This window comes from Fundulus heteroclitus, chromosome 22 (genome assembly GCF_011125445.2).
Source record: "Fundulus heteroclitus isolate FHET01 chromosome 22, MU-UCD_Fhet_4.1, whole genome shotgun sequence".
Classification (NCBI taxonomy): Eukaryota; Metazoa; Chordata; class Actinopteri; order Cyprinodontiformes; family Fundulidae; genus Fundulus; species Fundulus heteroclitus.
Window position 1 is genome coordinate 27,412,374 of NC_046382.1, and position 16,663 is coordinate 27,429,036.

At 44.2% G+C, this 16,663-nt stretch overlaps 2 protein-coding genes across 3 annotated transcripts in view; one reads left to right on the forward strand and one right to left on the reverse strand.

Annotated features, from left to right (window-relative positions):
- Positions 1–16,663, reverse strand: part of mgmt (O-6-methylguanine-DNA methyltransferase) — a 303,909-nt gene that overhangs the window by 80,275 nt on the left and 206,971 nt on the right. The window lies entirely within an intron of this gene.
- On the forward strand, positions 5,643–16,627 carry LOC105927284 (max-interacting protein 1-like). 2 transcript variants are annotated; one of them, XM_036126860.1, is made up of 6 exons: positions 5,645–6,024; positions 9,135–9,237; positions 9,372–9,401; positions 10,478–10,592; positions 14,511–14,682; positions 14,759–16,627. In XM_036126860.1, exons 1-6 carry the CDS (start codon positions 5,793–5,795, stop codon positions 14,929–14,931), a joined length of 825 nt encoding a protein of 274 aa, XP_035982753.1. In that variant the 5' UTR covers positions 5,645–5,792; the 3' UTR covers positions 14,932–16,627. The 2 variants fall into 2 exon arrangements, with proteins under 2 accessions (XP_035982754.1, XP_035982753.1); XM_036126861.1 differs by lacking the exon at positions 10,478–10,592 and having other exon boundaries at positions 5,643–6,024.

Below are 16,663 nucleotides of genomic sequence, written 5' to 3' on the forward strand. Positions count from 1 at the left end.
AGACACCCGGAGATTTGAAAGAACATCAGTGAACAAGCAGCATCATGAAAGGCAAGAAGTGCATCAGAGAAAACACCCTGCAAAAAGAGAACTAAAAATAAGTAAACTTTTCTTGAAATGAATGTATTTGCCCTTGATTTGGCATTGTAACCAGGAGTAAATATTTATATGTTTTGGACATGTCAAAATTTTAAAACAAATTCTTTCTATACTATATATTTATTTTTTAGTCCAATTAATTAAGATAAGATTATTTGCCAATGGAATGAGTATTTTTACCCCTAAAATAAGATAATTAGATAAACTGCACTTGAAATTAAACAATGGAGATGAATTGTTCCTATTTTAAGTGCAAAAATCTTATTCCATTGGCAAATAGTCCTATTTACCTGCTCAAATCAAGGGAAAATACTTTAATTTCAAGAAAAAAATGTCTTATTTTTAGGTCTATTTTTGCAGTGCTGGGATAAAGGTGGGGAGAGGTTTAAAGGAGTCTTAAGTTTTACAACAATATCCCCTTAATCCAGAAATCAAAAGAGTATGGCACAACTCCAAACCTACCAAAAACAGCGTTAAACAGAGAAGCAGCCAACAGGCCCTCCGCTGCAGACGTCCATAGCTTAGGATGAGCTGGGGACGGGGCAGCTAGTAGCAGATAACCACACTCCACTTTGAGAAACAGTGTCAGGAAGAGTGTCGGTGTTGAAAGAGAGTCACGAGGAATCTCATTTCAAGCAGTGCAGGAGGCACTGTAAACACGTGCTCCTGATAGATGAGCTCTAACGGACTTTTGGGTCAAAATGCCTTTCCTTGAACACAACCATACACCATTCACCATGGTGTAACACGGCGGTGTCGGCATCATGCTGTGGGAATGCTTTTTTCCTCCGTATCAGCATCAGCTTTTTCTGCCATTTATGTGTACACGTACGACGGATTTGACTCTGGATCGTACAATGTGCTTACTTACACAATTATACCATAACACAATAGTGCAGTAATAAAAATTAAACACAGTCTGCGGTGTAGAGGAGTGCAGGGAAATCAGGAAGTCAGGACTGATGTGTGGCCGGACGGAGCTATAAATACGTGGCAAACCTCGAAGAAAACCCGTTAAAGGCTGCAAAAAGGCGCGGGTTCACCAGCAGGACGGCAGCCCTAAAGGTTACAGCACGAGCTGCGGTGCAATCGATTGGTTCAACGTAGATTTATGTGAAGTTGAGTAAAGCTCAGTCATCCTCCGACTGACCTTGAACTGTTTTGCAAAGAAGAATGGGCGCTTATTTCAGTATCTAGATGTTCAAAGCTCGTACAGAGCTAACCCAAAAAGATAGACGGATAAATAGATAAGATTTTTTTTTCTGTTTTAAAAAATAAGCAGCGCTGTGTGTCTTTGCCGCTGCTGTGATGACAGACGAGCCACTGGTGTAATCCTCAGGCTTTTCAGATTACTCCAGTTGGGGTCACATTCTACACCAACCTACAGCGGGTCAGCTTTCCACTCCCTCGCTATCACTCAGCCCGTCCGCACACAAGCCTCACAGCGCAGATGAAGCTTTTCCCGGTGAAACGCTCTCAGTCTCCCTCCCCCCACTGATCTCTCGGTCCAAATCTGTCCTTTTGAGCACGCTGGTCAGAGAGCTAGGAGCCGAGGGTGATGTGCGAGTTGTACATCGGAGCGGCTGCAGCCACGAAGGAAGAGCTCGGTTCAGAGCAATTTATAAGAGCGCAACCCGGCATGTATTCGAATAAGCATCTTTGCCTATTTGTGGCCAGATTATAAAGTATCAGGGGCTCTTGGCGACGGATATAGACTCCATGGGAGGGTGAACTCTCTTTCACTCGGGCGTTCGTTACAGGCCTGGCCACATCTGCAGCAGGCGAGCCATCTGCACCTATTGTCTCAGAGACGAAACACGGCCCCACACGCATGGCTGGCCTTGTAAAGGCAGTCAGTCCCTTTCCACTCTGTTCTCTACTATCCCTCACAGTGTGTGTGTGGGGAGGGGAAATTACCTTTTAAACTCACAAAAACAACAAACAGCAAAGAGACAACAAACCACAATGAGATTTGATGTCAAGGTTAGCTCTTCTTTTGAAACAGAAGATAACTTTAAACATCAGTGAGGTCATTGACACAATCAGAAAAAAAGGCAGATAACAGTAAGGATGGGTTGTGCTCGTTGAGATATTAAATATAATTTCCTGCTACCGTCAGGGCAGTTTAAAGAGTTTTGGGAATACGAAGTAACATAGATGTGTGAGAGCAACGACGGGACCGCACAGCCAAAGAGAGAAATAGTTGTGAAGATAAATCTTTAAAAAATTAGAATGTCAGGAAAATATTACGGCTTACACAATCGTGGGGAAGACTGCTGACTTGACAAATATCCAGAAGACAGTCAGTGAAGGAAGCTAAGCCACAAAAACGTATTTGCTTAGAGAAGCTGGTTGCTCACAGAGTGTTCTATCCAAGCATGTTCATAGAAAGTTGAGTGGAAGGAAAAAGTATTGAAAAGGTGCAACAGGGATAAACAATACTGAGAGGACTGTCGTGCAAAAATCCATTGAAGGAGTTGGGGGAGCTTTACAAGGAGTGGACTGAGGCTGGAGCCAGCACATATAAAGCCACTACACACAGACAAACCCTACTAATTAGTCACAATCTTTGAGTCAAGTCATTTCTGAATCAGAGACAAAATCAGGAGGGTCTTATCTGAGCTAAGGCGAAAATGTTCTTGATTGGCCAGGAAACTGGCCTGACCTGAACCCCACAGAGAATCTATGGAGCTTTGTCAAGAAGAAAATGAGAGACACCAGACCCAACAAGCAGATGACCTCTAGGCCCCTATCAAAGCAACATGGCTTCCATTTGAACCTCAGCAGCACCACTGGCCTCCATGCCACGCAGCATTGAGATAATAATTAATGCAAAAGAAGGTTCAACCAAGTACTGAGTGTATAGAAGTGGTGAAAACGATCAATGGTAAATGGTCTGCATTTGTATACCCCTTTATGGTAAATGGCTTGTACTTGTATAGCGCTTTTAACTAGTCTTGACGACCTCCAAAGCGCTTTACACTACATTCAGACACTCACACACACATTCACACCCTGACGGTGGTGAGCTATGTTAGTAGCCACAGCTGCCCTGGGGCAGGCTGACATGTACCGGCGCCACCGGGCCCTCTGACCACCGCCAGCAGGCAATGTGGGTGAAGTGTCTTGCCCAAGGACACAACGATGGAGACTTTCAAAGCAGGGGATGGAACCGGCAACCCGCCAGTTGCAGGACGAACTCCCTGACCTCTGCGGCACCATCGCCATCGCATTGCATTTTAAAATACTAAACAAGGAATAAACCAGGTGGTGAAGAAATTGAATGTCACCATATCCTGTTAGTTTTTAAATAGATATATAGAGCCTCTGAAAGTAGAATGGGAGGCAGATATTTTAGTTATCAGGCTCCTCTCCTGTAGAATCAACTCCCAATTTTGGTCCGTGAGGCAGACACCCTGTCTACTTTTAAGACTAGGCTTAAAACTTTCCTTTTTAAAAGGCTTATACTTAGAGTGGCTTAGGTTATCCTGAGCTGTCTATGTAGTCATGCTGTTATAGGCTTAGGCTTCTGGAGGACATCAAGATCTATTCCTCTCACTCTCAAGAGTTCTCCACTTTTGTTTAGCTGCAACATCATAGAAAGGATTCCTGGATCAATGTTTGCTTCTGTGCATTTTTTGTGTGTCTGCCCCGTCTTCTCAAAACCCCAGTCAGTCATGGCAGATGATCATTCACACTGAGCCTGGTCCTGCTGGAGTTTTCCTCCCCACCATCGCTACATGCATGCTCAGTATGAGGGATTGCTGCAAAGCCAAGGACAAAGCAGACGGCTGTCCACAGCGGCTACACGCTCTTTCAGGAGGAGTGAACGCAATCTGCTGGGTTTCCTCACATAGAGAACTTTTTAACCAGTATGTCTGGATGATTTAATTGAATTAAATTTGTAAATCGCCTTAAGATGACATATTTTGTGAATCAGCACTATTTAAATAAAATTGCATTGAAATGAACCTAAATAGTTGCTTGGATGTTTTGCAAACAATGTATTTCCCAAAGAATCCTTCTATCCCCACATCCCTGTGAGATTTTTAAATGTTTTTTGACATCTCATCTGTGTAGATGTATTTTTTTTTTGCAGATAACTATCAAGAAACTATTTGAAAATGATGATGTCACAAACCTAACCACTGACCCCAACAGCAAGCTTTAAGTATATTCTCCACACACTGCCGTCTCAAGACTGTGCGAGGCCGAAGGTTGAATGTCATCGAGGGGCACGCTTCTATCTGCGCCACTTGCAATGAGGCTGCATTTGATTTGTCTCTATAGTCAGAGCTCACACCTTAGTGGAGCATGTTTCATTTGCAGGCTGGAATAAGCGGTGAGATTTGCTAAGTGTTGTGGTGATGACCACAATTAGGAGCACTATATGCACCACTAATTTAATGAGGTACAAGTTGTCCGAAGTGGTTTTTAGCTGCAGCTTTAACTGCGTTTTACATGCACAGCAGCAATATTGAATTTTAAAATCCATGCCGTTCCTTGACCTCCGACTCCCCCAGTCAGACCACCTTTAAAGGAACCTTCTTGTCTTATTGTGACTTGAAACCTCCACACTCCATCTCCAGGATACAAACAGAGCGTGCCGTCTTTGAAGGAGGCTGGCTTTGGGTTAAGGTTTTCTTTGCAACTTCTGAAGAAAAAAGACTAAGACTTGTTTATCCACCTATAAACAGTATTTTCCTGCAGTAATAGGAACTGGTGACCTTCACAATAAGAAAGAAAATAAGAAAATTATAAGGAAACATCTCAAGACATCAGCCAAGAATAAATAGCTTAGGCACAAATAGGTTTCCAAGTGGAAAAGGCTCTGAGCCTATAGTATCGCCAAAGTGGTTGCAAAGAAAACAAAGTGTTTTGAAATGGGTATCACCAACTCCTGATCTCTGGTTTATAGAAAATGTGTGGCCAGAGCAGAAAATGTGTGTGCGCGAGCAAGATAGCCTGCAAACCGGACTCGGTTGTTCTGCCAGGAGCAGAACAACCAAGCAAATTATATTGTGAGAAGCTTGTGGAGGGTTATCCAAAACTATAAAAAAAAAAATAACAAATGTTTAGACAAAATATTTTGTCTAAACATGTCTTGTGCTTGTTTGCTCTGGCTTTTAGTGAACAGAAATAATTGTGGTAAATTGAACTGAAACAAGAAAGGACCAGTGATGAATTATAATCAAACAGTGAGAGCAAATGTCTGTTTTTTTCTCTCTCTTTCTCAGTGTCTGAATAGTGATTGTAAGGGTGCAGCAGATGATAAGTTGGCGCCACATTGTTTCCAAATATCTATAAATCAGTGTGCGCAAAATAAAAGGTGAGATTCCGGTTCATATATTTGTTCATTTTTTTTCTAACAAAGTGGCTCAACTGCAAGCCTAAGCATCTTTTTATAGTTGCATTCGCCACTCTCCTGCAGTATTGATAATGGGGATTTATTATGGAACAGTTGACAATGAATGCAATGTGCATGCGTTAGTGGGAGGGATTATCCACCAAGTAGGGCAAGTGGCTAAGGCTAAGGACTGCAATTCCATCCAGCCTAGTTCATTTCAGTCATCCGCTCTGAGCACACACACGCACAGGACAAGGGGAACACATCTCTGCGCAAACCTCCTCCACAATAATAACAATAACAACAATAATAAAAGCCATAAGTAAAGAAAAAAAGAAAGGGGGAAATGGTAAAGTACATCCAGCACAGCAGCGAGCTGAGAAGCGAAGAGGTCCTGTCGAAGTCTGACGCGTCCGGGGAGCAGCAGGAGAGGTTCGGGGAGATGTCCGGCTGTTCTCTCGGCGACGCGTTCTACTCCGGCTGTTCCGCAATGGACCAGCTCGGCACTTTCATGCGGAACGTGCAAGTGCTGCTGGAGGCGGCCAGCTACATTGAAAGCGCCGAGAAGAGCAGCGGAAGTAAGTAAACAAAACGGGACGTTTAATGCGGCCGCCGAGCAGACAACAATGGAGAAGCGAGGGCGACAAAAGACGCGCAGCGGACAGATGCGCCGCTGGCACCCCCACGGCGCAGCGCATCGCTGCTGCTGCTGCTGCGAGGCTTCACCTGCTGCGCTCCCCGAAGCCCGACGCCTTTTAAACGGGGCTAAGTTGGAAAATGCGTTGGATGTGTGCAAATTGGAGAACAATTGAGTCGTGCAGCTGGAAATGGCTTGCAGCTTATCCCCGCTGCTGTTTAAAACGGAGCATTTTGCAGCCATTAGATAAGTAATTTTATTTAAAGAAAATAATAATAATCTCGTGCACGATTTTAAAGATCCTTCCACGTGTGCACGTGAGCCCACATTATAATAGCCTATTCGTGGCTGCCCATTCCTACGCCGAAACCTGTAATTTATTTATTTATTTTTATATAGCAGAAGCTATCTCTCCAGACTATTCCCTCCAAGCACACACGAGAAAGCGCAGCGTTTTCCGTCCCTTCTCTACTCATTGACACTCCGATTGGGATTTTGTTTCCTCTTAAAATGTCCAAATTCTCAGTCCTGCTACCCCCCAGTTCTCTGAAAGCTGCTGCTTCCTTGTGTGTGTTGTTCACATGGTTTGCACATGGAACAAATTGCAAAGTTTCCATTGGCTGCAAACAAAGTCCCCAGCCCACTGGTTCACAGCAGGCGACTAATCACAGGCAGGCTTTAACTCTGACGTTTCATGTTACTGAGAAAGATGCTTCATGGGAACTGTAGGAAACAGTCACCTAAACCAACAGTATTACTACCGTGAAAGGGAAGTAGGGCATGATAAAACACTCTGATGAAGGAATCATTTTAAAAGCGTTTTTTTCTTCATTTACTCAGCCCTGTTGTAAATTGTCGGTTATCACCGGCCACTTTATTAGCTCCACCCTGTAACATTTTGTGCCTGCTTTCTCCGTGGCACAGTTTGATCCATACCGACATGCGTTACAGAGTTGTTGCAGACTCGTTGGACGCACATCCATAATGCAAATCTGCTCTACCGCATCCCAAATGTGCCCTGTTGGTTTAAGATCGGATGACTTTGGAGGCTGTTGGAGAACAGTGAACTAATTATCACGTTCAGGAAATCAGTTTAAGATGATCTGAGATTTGTGACATGATGTGTGATCCTGAGAGTAGCCATCGGAAGACTTGTGCTAAAGAGATGGACATGGCTACTAGCATTTCTAAGGAAGGCTGTGGCATTTAAACGAAAATACCCCAATGCTATGATGTGATCCCCACCAGCCTGGGCTGTTGATATGAGCCGGGATAGATCCGTGATTTCTTCTTGTTTATGCCAAATTCTGACTTTCATCTGAATGCTGCTGCCAAAACTGAGACTTAGTGGTGTCAGCTTTCTCTGATCTGTTGTTGTGACATTTCAGTGAGTCTGTGCAAACTGTAACATCAGTTTCCTGCTCCAGCTGGCCTTCCGCTGATGTAGTCCATCTGGTTTGAAGTTCAACATGTCACGCCTTCAGAGATGGTATCCCACGTACGTTAGCTGCTAAGTTGAGGTGCTTTTAACGTTCTATTGCACAACTGCGGAGAACTGCTATCCACTGTGTATCTTCTCTTTTTTGTCAGACTATTCTCTGTAGGCCTGAGAGAAATCTATGCCTAGATCAGCATTTTGTAGACCAGCCTTTTTGGGAAATCACTTTTTTTTTTCCCACTGCGTTTGAACTTCAGCAAGTCGTCTTTAACCACAGCTGAATGCCCTAAATGCATCCAGTTTCAGCCGTTTGATTGAATGATTCACTATTTCTGCTTAAAAGCAGCGGAAGAGGTGTTTGTTAAGGAGTTAGTCTGGCGGACTGTTGCAGATTACAAATATGAAGATTATCATTATCAAAATTCAACCAGCAGAGCAGGCCCGTGTGCTGGGGCCCCCCCACAAAACCAACAGAGACCCCAAAGAACACTCAAATAGTTCCCAGGAATGAGGTTTACAAATTTATCGGTCTTCACTCAAAGGAAGGGAGCATTCTGTTTGAAAACCTTCTTTCGCTGCGTAACCATGATTAACTGAACTCTGTGGGTTTTTTTTCTGAAAACAACAAAAGATACGTCATGTAGGATTTTAAAGGTGCACTATATGATATGTTTTTTGATGATTTTCTTTCTTTCGTTCCAGTTGTAAACAGTATCGTTAACGATAGAGGTGTAAACGACAAACATACAAACATGGTTGATCTCAGGAGCCGCAGTGAGCAGTTAATAGTTGGGAGGTCCCTGAATTATATTCTGATCAGGGCCCCACTCAACTTGTGACATCACCGTTTTCCTGTGTTTCTTTGCCTGGTTCCATTATTCCAGTTTTGTTTCAGTATATATAACTATATATACAGTATATATACAGTACATATAACTGTATAACTGTTACAATTACTGTAACAAGTGTTTTGCAGTAACTACGTGCAATAATGTGCTGTGTTTTTTATTATTATTATTATTATTATTATTATTATTATTATTATGGTGTTATATTATTATGTTATAAAGGTCACTCATTCCTGCTGCTACCTGATCATAGCTTTATAAGTGTAACTATTAGAGTAACGACTGCAACCATGCACCATAGCTGCAACAATAACTGTAATAACTTATGTGCAATAAGCTATTTAAACAAGGTGCTATAATCCGTGCATTAAGCCTGTGCAATAATCCTGTATAAACTGTATAAACTGTGCAATAAGCCTGTGCAATAGTCCTGTATAAACTGTATAATAAGATATGTGCAATAACATATTTATACATAGGAGTGTACAGAATTGTATATTGTATATAGCTGTATAACTGTATCTAACTGATTCTACTTACCTACTTTGACACCTTCTTCTGACTTTTGACTATTGAGCCGGTGGGACAAGTGAATTTCTCCACTGTGAGATCAATAAAGCTTATCTTATCTTATGTAAACGTACAGTAAAATTCATCTCAGGACCGGATCACTTTTGTCGAGTAAATCCAGCTCTCCTTACGTTTGCTACAGATTCAACGAAGCGAAATATTAACTCCCCACATCTATTGTTTCCTCACCGTCAGAATGTGAGCACGGCTATGCTTCGGCGTACCCTGAGACGCAGATGGCACATCAACACAAACATCGCAAGTTCAAGAGCAGGAAAGTGGACAATATGCACAACAGGTAGGTCATATCATGTCTGTAGCTTCAGCACGTCCGTTTTGGCGTTTGCGCAGAGCACGCAGCACTGTTGTGGATTGGCTTTTTGCTCTTGATAACATATTTGACAGTGAATGCTTTTGTTTTTGTTTCGACAGATCGGCACACAACGAGCTGGAAAAGAACCGGTGAGTGAAGCCAGACTGAGAAGGTCCTAGAAATGCAGGTCTGTGCTCTGCATGGCAACGTTCAGAGAGATTATCCCAGGCGACACGACTGCAGTCCGCTTCATGCTCAACAGTTGTGCATGTTGACGAGTGTAGAACTCGAATGAAAAGAGGAATTAGGAACAATAAGAACCGACTTCACCGCTGGCGAGCTTTTCTAACGGCGCTCCAGGTGCACGAGCCCACAGCTTTCCTCCGCTCAGCCACATTTGCATATCTTGGGTAAATGCTAAAACGTTAACCGTGTCATTTTAAAGTAAGATGTGCTGCAGGGCTGTAAATGAGCTTATCGTCACCGAAACCTTGAGGGACACTTTTATAACCGACAAGTCTGTCGCTCCCGCATCGCGCCGGATATCTGTGCGCGTTTTTTTTTTTTTGCAAGGCAAAGAGAACACAGCCACGGTAGAGCCACAGCGTTCCTCGAGGACATGCAGGCGTCTCCCCAGTCGGCAAACGGGAAGCGTCCGTTTCCAGACAACAGGATTCCTTCCTGAAAGGTTCCCCCGCTGGCGAGAGAGCGGACCGCCGTTTGCATTTGGCCCTCAATGACAGGCGGTTTTTGCCTTAAACAGGGAACTAAGGAACGGTTGTAAGCATTCAGTCTAAAGTGAAATCACGCACCACGCATGTGAAAACGGGTCGCTTCAAGGATAAAAGGACACACTTGAAAGGAAAGGTTCAGAAGAGATTATTCTAATTCACAAAATGGAGGCCAATGCAGGTATGACATCATGATTTGACCTACATTTACTCCATTATATGCAGGCATACTGAGAGTCCTTTGTCAGTTATTGTACTCAGACCACAGAGGCCTCCGTGGATCACGAGCAGAATAATAGATGGCCTCAGCAACTTTGCAATCCCACGTGGCCGTTTACATTCACAACCGATTAATAATCACATTTTCATGCCACAATTTGTAGAAGCTGTTGTTTTCTTTATTTTTTTTGGTCATGTTCAGTGTGGGGGACGTAATGTACTTGTTGTGTTCGGTCCCTGCAGAGAAATTACCTGAACGATGTCTCCTCCCACAGGCGAGCACATCTCCGCCTGTGTTTGGAGAGGTTGAAGTCGCTCATCCCTCTGGGACCAGACTGCAGCCGGCACACCACGCTGGGGCTGCTCAACAAGGCCAAAGCACACATCAAGGTGTGGTAGTCTGGAGCTGGTGTGGGAGTCGAGACTGCTGACGGTTCCCCTATTTTGGTTCCTGAAAAACACTTCTTGTGAGGGCAGCTTAAGGTTTCGGGGAAAAACACCGGTGACATACATTCGCAGTTGTCGGACACGTTTTAATGCAAGACAATGAAAGCCAGAGTAAATATGAAAAGCAGTTTGTAAATTATGATTTCATTCACCGTGTAAATATTGCCCCCACCGCATAATGCACCATTAGCTGTGTTAGGTAGGACTATTTCACTAGGCACACCCAGGCCTGCAGTCAACATGAAGCAAAAAGAGTTAAGAGAGCAACAAATCATTCTCGTTTCAAGAAAGTAAAAAAAACAGATCGGCTTTTCCTTATTTGAAAAGCTTTACAATATCGTTTTTTTCAGGTTTTGCCACCGTTTTTCCCACCGTTATCTACTTCCACTACAGTGGTTAACCTTCCCAGGAGTAGACGAGTTACCAAAATTACTCCAAGTGGCCATCAGTGTTTCACCAGGGAGGTCTGAAACGAACGCAGATCAGCTAAAGCTCTGCAGCTTCATTCCCTCAGTTAAGGTCAGCGTTCATGATTTAACACAAAAGAAGAGACTGGATAATAGTCTCCTATTACCAGATGCACTATTACCAGTGCACCTGGTGATAGTAATAGTAACTACTATTTCTATTACTGGAGGAAAACCGTCATCCATGGGAGAGATCGTGTTAAATCACCACTGACCACACTGCTGGGTCCTCTGGTCTTCATGATGTCGTTAGTCCACCGGCGTTCTCAAACAAACACTGCTGACATTCAGTTACACACAGACTGGTCCTATTTCCTATTAGGTGACATTTAAAGCCGGGCGTACACTGTACGAGTTTTTCCCCTTTTCTGGCCGATTCTTCAGTCGTGCGAGCATTTTTTGAATCGGGCTTGATCGTAGAGGGGGGGAGGAGGGGGGACTGGCTTCTCACGACTACCTCCCGATCAGGAATCGGACGATCGGTGAAAATCGGCTGTCGTGAGGTTTTTGTGAGCGCATCCTGCTGTTCAAGCAGAGCTACGAGGGGGCGCCCTCCCCTCCTCTCCGTCCCCGCCAGTGGAGGGAGGGAAGCGGGCGTCCCTGAAGCGACCTCCGGCCGGTGTTGGGGAGAGCGAGCCGTCCGGTCCGCGCAACGCGCTGGCCGCCTGTTTCCGCACTCCTCCGCTTGCTGGGGGGGGGGGGGGGGGGGGGTGGTTGCGGGCCAGGCGACCTGACGCCCGGTGCCTCCTGCGGGCCTCGCAAGAGCTGGGCTCGAACCCCTGCTCTGGGTCCCTGTCACCCACCGTCGCTCGCCTGCCTCTGCCACCACAGCGAGCGGTCCCAGAGGGGACACGGCGTACAGTGTGAGCAGTCCGGTCTCGTCCGAGCGTCGCGCTGCACAGATCGTGGGCGGTGAACTTTTTAAACCCCGCGGTTCCGTCGCACAATTTGAGATGTATATAAGTACCACGACTGAAAAACTCGTACAGTGTACGCCCGGCTTTAGGCAGTTGGCACTCTGGGTTTTATTTTGGAGGCATCACCTGAGAGATTTCCAGCCGAACCCATCTTTCATTTGATCCTTTAGCCCTAACATTAAACGCTAAGCACGGGGTTGGCTGAGTGGACCACAGTGTCTGAGCCGCACGGAACAGACCGTGAGATTATATAAAACAAAACGACGACCTAACCCTTAAACACGGCCAACGTTGGTCAAATCCTTTTTCTCGGAGTGGAGCGGCGGTATTTGGCAATAGATGCCACATAAAAAGCCACCCTGGCAGCAGCTTATGAGAGTTTATCACCTGGACGTGTAATGAGCGAGGAAGCCGGGATGTCAGCTGTTGACTTTGGACCCGTCTGAAGTCCAGGAACGGAGGCTTTTTTTTTTTTTTTTTTTTTTGAAAAGTTGCTGTACCTTTATCATTGGAACAAGAGGTTGTGTGTTTAAAGGGTGGAGCAGGTGGGGCAGGTGCAGCCGGCGCCGGGCCTTAAAGCTTCAGGGCACGAAAAGAAAAGCAAACCAGAATCAACATCTGCTTGGCAGAGAGCAATGATAAAAGCTGAAGCTCTCCAAGACAAATGCTCTCGTCACATTTATCTAAACACACAAGCCTCATCAAATATTACTCGGAACCAAGTTAAAAGTCTGAGCTTTGAGAATTTATTACCCACCCACCGCGCTATAGAAATCCTGCAAAGATCTACCACAAAGTGCGAGATGCTTTATCATACTTTGACAGACATTTGTTTATATTAAACAATGTGCAGAACATGTAATGGGGGAATATGTTAATTAGTATTTTTTTAAGACGTTCCCCACATGTTTAAATTGATCTTTATTAATAGCAGCGATACACTGCAAGAAGGAAACTAAAAGTAAGTGCAATTTTCTTGGAATGAGCATATTTTTCCTTAATTCGAGCAGATAAATAAGATCTGCCAACGGAATGTGTATTTTTACCTCTAAAATAAGATAATTAGATATACTGCACTTGAAATAAGATGATTGAGATGAATTGTTTCTATTTTAAGAGCAAACATCTTATTCCATTGGCAGATCATATTAATCACCTGCTCAAATCACGGGGAATACACACATTTCAAGAAAAAAATACTTACTTTTAGTTCCTTTTTGCAGTGTAAATGTTCATGCCATCTTTTTGGTGTTTTTTCATTTGGAGCAAATAGTTTTTGAGCCTCTGAAAAATGTATCAGGATTTATGGAGCATCTATCCCTCTATAAAAGGAGTAAAAAAATACTCTGAACCCTTCCACACACTTTGTCATGTTGCATCTATAAAGTTCGGCGTACTTTACGAGGATTGTCGTTTTGTAGGCAAACACAAAGTGGTGCCTGATTTTATAAGGGAAGTGACACGTGGTATACAAAAGTTTGAGCAACAAGGAAAAAAAATCCATTGAGTCAAAAAAAAAAAAATAGCAGAACCACGTTTCGATCCACGGTTCTGGTGATAGAACCTGTTGGCGGGACTGTTGGTTCTGCACCTCCCAAATCTGAAGTCCACAGAGGAGTGGGGGAGACGAAACCCAAACCAGCGCAAAAGGTGCTCAGTATAAGCTGTATAAACCAGGCTGTTGGCCTAGCAACAGTCTACAGGGATAATGAGAGAAATGAAATGATTTGTGCTGATCAGCCGTCTCCCTGCACTCCCACCGGAGAGGTTCAGAGGAAAACAAAGCGAGGAACGAGCATTTACTGGAGGAGAATATTTTAACGACTAACCAAACCAGTGTGTGTGTTTATGGAGAAAGGGTTAAAAACAAGCGCTGGCAAAGGTAGTTTGCAGTCCTGAAACTGGCTCCATGTTTAAAATGATAATTAGTTGATAAAAACCATGGATGCTAGCTTCTAATGTTCTGTACATTTGATCTTTAGTCAATCGCCCATCTTCCCATTGCTCAATGAAAAAAATTAACAACCTCACTTACATCTGTATTTTAACAACATGTTGACATTTCCCATATATACCCGGCGTGCCAGCAGGTTCTAACCCACATAATAACAGAAGGGACTCATGACCCCAGGCGTTTGCTCATTATAGAAGTCTTTCTCCTTTACTCCAACATTTACATCCTTTTATCGTCCCACAATGCGCCGCTTTGAGTGCGGTGTCTTCACCAGGCAGTGAGCCTCATGGGCACCAGATATTTGGCTTACAACTAAATCAGCGACTTGTGAAATATTTTATCTTAAAAGCACACAGCTGGATTTGACCGCAGCAACTATATACATCCCCTCCATACGGGAGGGGATGTATATGTCACAAAGTGGTGTGCATAAATAGCTAAATAATAAGTACGTTTTTTTTCCATCTCTACAAAACTGCAAGACGCTTAACTGGGACGCTCATGGACCTTTGTTTCTCCTCAGAAACTTGAAGAGGTGGACCGGAGGAGTCAGCACCAACTGGAGACCTTGGAAAGGGAGCAGAGGCACCTGCAGAGGCAGCTGGCTCTGCTGCAGTCTCATGGAGAGAGGGAGAGGGTCCGCACGGACAGCCTCGGCTCCCGCATGGACTCCGATCGCTCCGAGTCTGACAGAGGTCAGTGTTGCAATAAAATCTGCAATCACCCCCCGACAGTTAATTGATTGATTAACGAATCCATTTTTTTTCGTAGAAATTTCCGAGGAAATTGAAGTGGACGTGGAAAGCACCGAGTTCTCCCATGGAGAAATGGACAATGTCAGCACCAGTGGTGCAAGCGACCTGGACGACCACAGCAGCCGGCAGAGCTCGGCCAGCGACGAGGGCTACTCCACCTGCAGCCTGAAGCTGGCCTTCTCCGCTTAAAACCACCAGCCTAGACCTGCAGGGAAGCTGCAATCTTTTATGGCTTTCTCCCTTCAAATCACCAGCCTACACCTCTGTTCCCCCCCTTAACCGTCTTCAAAAGAACCGGCCTCCCATTATGGGGAAAAAAAACTACTAAAAATCAAGCATCGCCCCTCCCAGAACCAGCCTTAAGTTCAGTTGGACCCCCCACCCCTCCCTCTCTAAAAGCCAGCAGCCTTCTCCCCGTCTCTGGCACATTATCAGAACGATAGCTCTTTGGTAACATGTGACCAATATCAAACGACCGATCCCTTTACCTTCTGTCGGTTCCAAGGAACTGTACTTGTTTTAAAAAGCCGATCCCTTGGGGGACCGGTTACGTAACCAGTGTCAAACACTGAGGAGGGAGCTCTGCTTTAATCAAGCGGAACCTTAGAAAACCAGCACCACTCCCCCCCCCACTACATACGCAACCAGCTCATCGTCGGAAACATCTCCATCGCCCATATGCCTTGCAAGAACGCCCCCACATCCAGACAGCACTTCTTGTCGACCTTTACAAGTGGGCAAGGGCTAAAAAGTAGTCTGCATTCCAAAAGATGCTCCACGACTCTGTTACTTCTGCTCCAGGACCCACAACTCAATCACTGGTTCCGCGTGGGGTCCCTCTTCTTCGACAGGTCCAATCAAAACAGGTGGCATGTGGTCCACTCTCGTTGTCCTAATATATTTTTTGCATGATTCTATTTATTTTTGATATATTTAATTGTACTTTAGTTGTGCTAAACACACACAGGAGCATTTGCTGCGCTGAGTTTGACCCGTCTCTCAGCGTTTAGTTAAACGCTTCCTTCCCCACCGTGTGCAAATTTATCCATTTAGTCGGCGATAAGCTAATCTAGCACTTGTCCAACAAGCACAAAGCTCAAGCAATAACGTCTAGTCTGATCGTACGTGTGATGTCGGCTGGGTTTAGTACTCTTTCTTTTTTTTCCCATCCGCCCAACTCCAAATACCAGGATCTGCACTTGCTTCGGTAGTAGAATCCGCTACTAATAATCAGCAGTGAAATGATTGTAATCCACTTGAAACGCTATGGTGCATGTGTCTTGAATGTAGCCTTTCTAATATTGTAATGTACTTACAATAATAATCACAATAATGTTGGCAGCATGAACAGCGAACTACAGAATATCGGTTTGTACTTCAGTGTTTAATCCTGTATCTATTTTTTTTTTTTTTTTTTTTGTACTGTAGCAGATGAAGTTGAATTTCTTGAAATCTGAAGACTTGCCACGGGAATTGGAGATATATATTTAATACAGAACTGCACTGCTGATTTGTTTCAATAATGGAAACCAAAAAAACATTCGTTTCAATATGAACATTTATCTGCATTCGTCCGAACAAAGTCCCAGGCAAATCACCACCAATTTGTGTCTTAACACGGGGGATGTCCGACGCCTTTGTTGGAGAGCCTTCCCCCCTGCCAGCCGCGTTTTGGCAAACCGCAAAGATGCACTACTTAAAGAGAACGTCTGAATCATGTTGAGGCACAACCCAGAATGTTGTTCTTATGCTTTACTCAGCCGTCCAAGGTGACTTTTGTGCAAAAAAATAAATAATAATACGTGCTGCTGGTCCCCTGCTAACAATTTGTTACAACTCCTGGAAACTATTCCTAGAATCTTAATAAAAACTTTAAAACACAAAAGACTAATGCTGTGTTCTTTAAGCTTCCTTTCAAGGA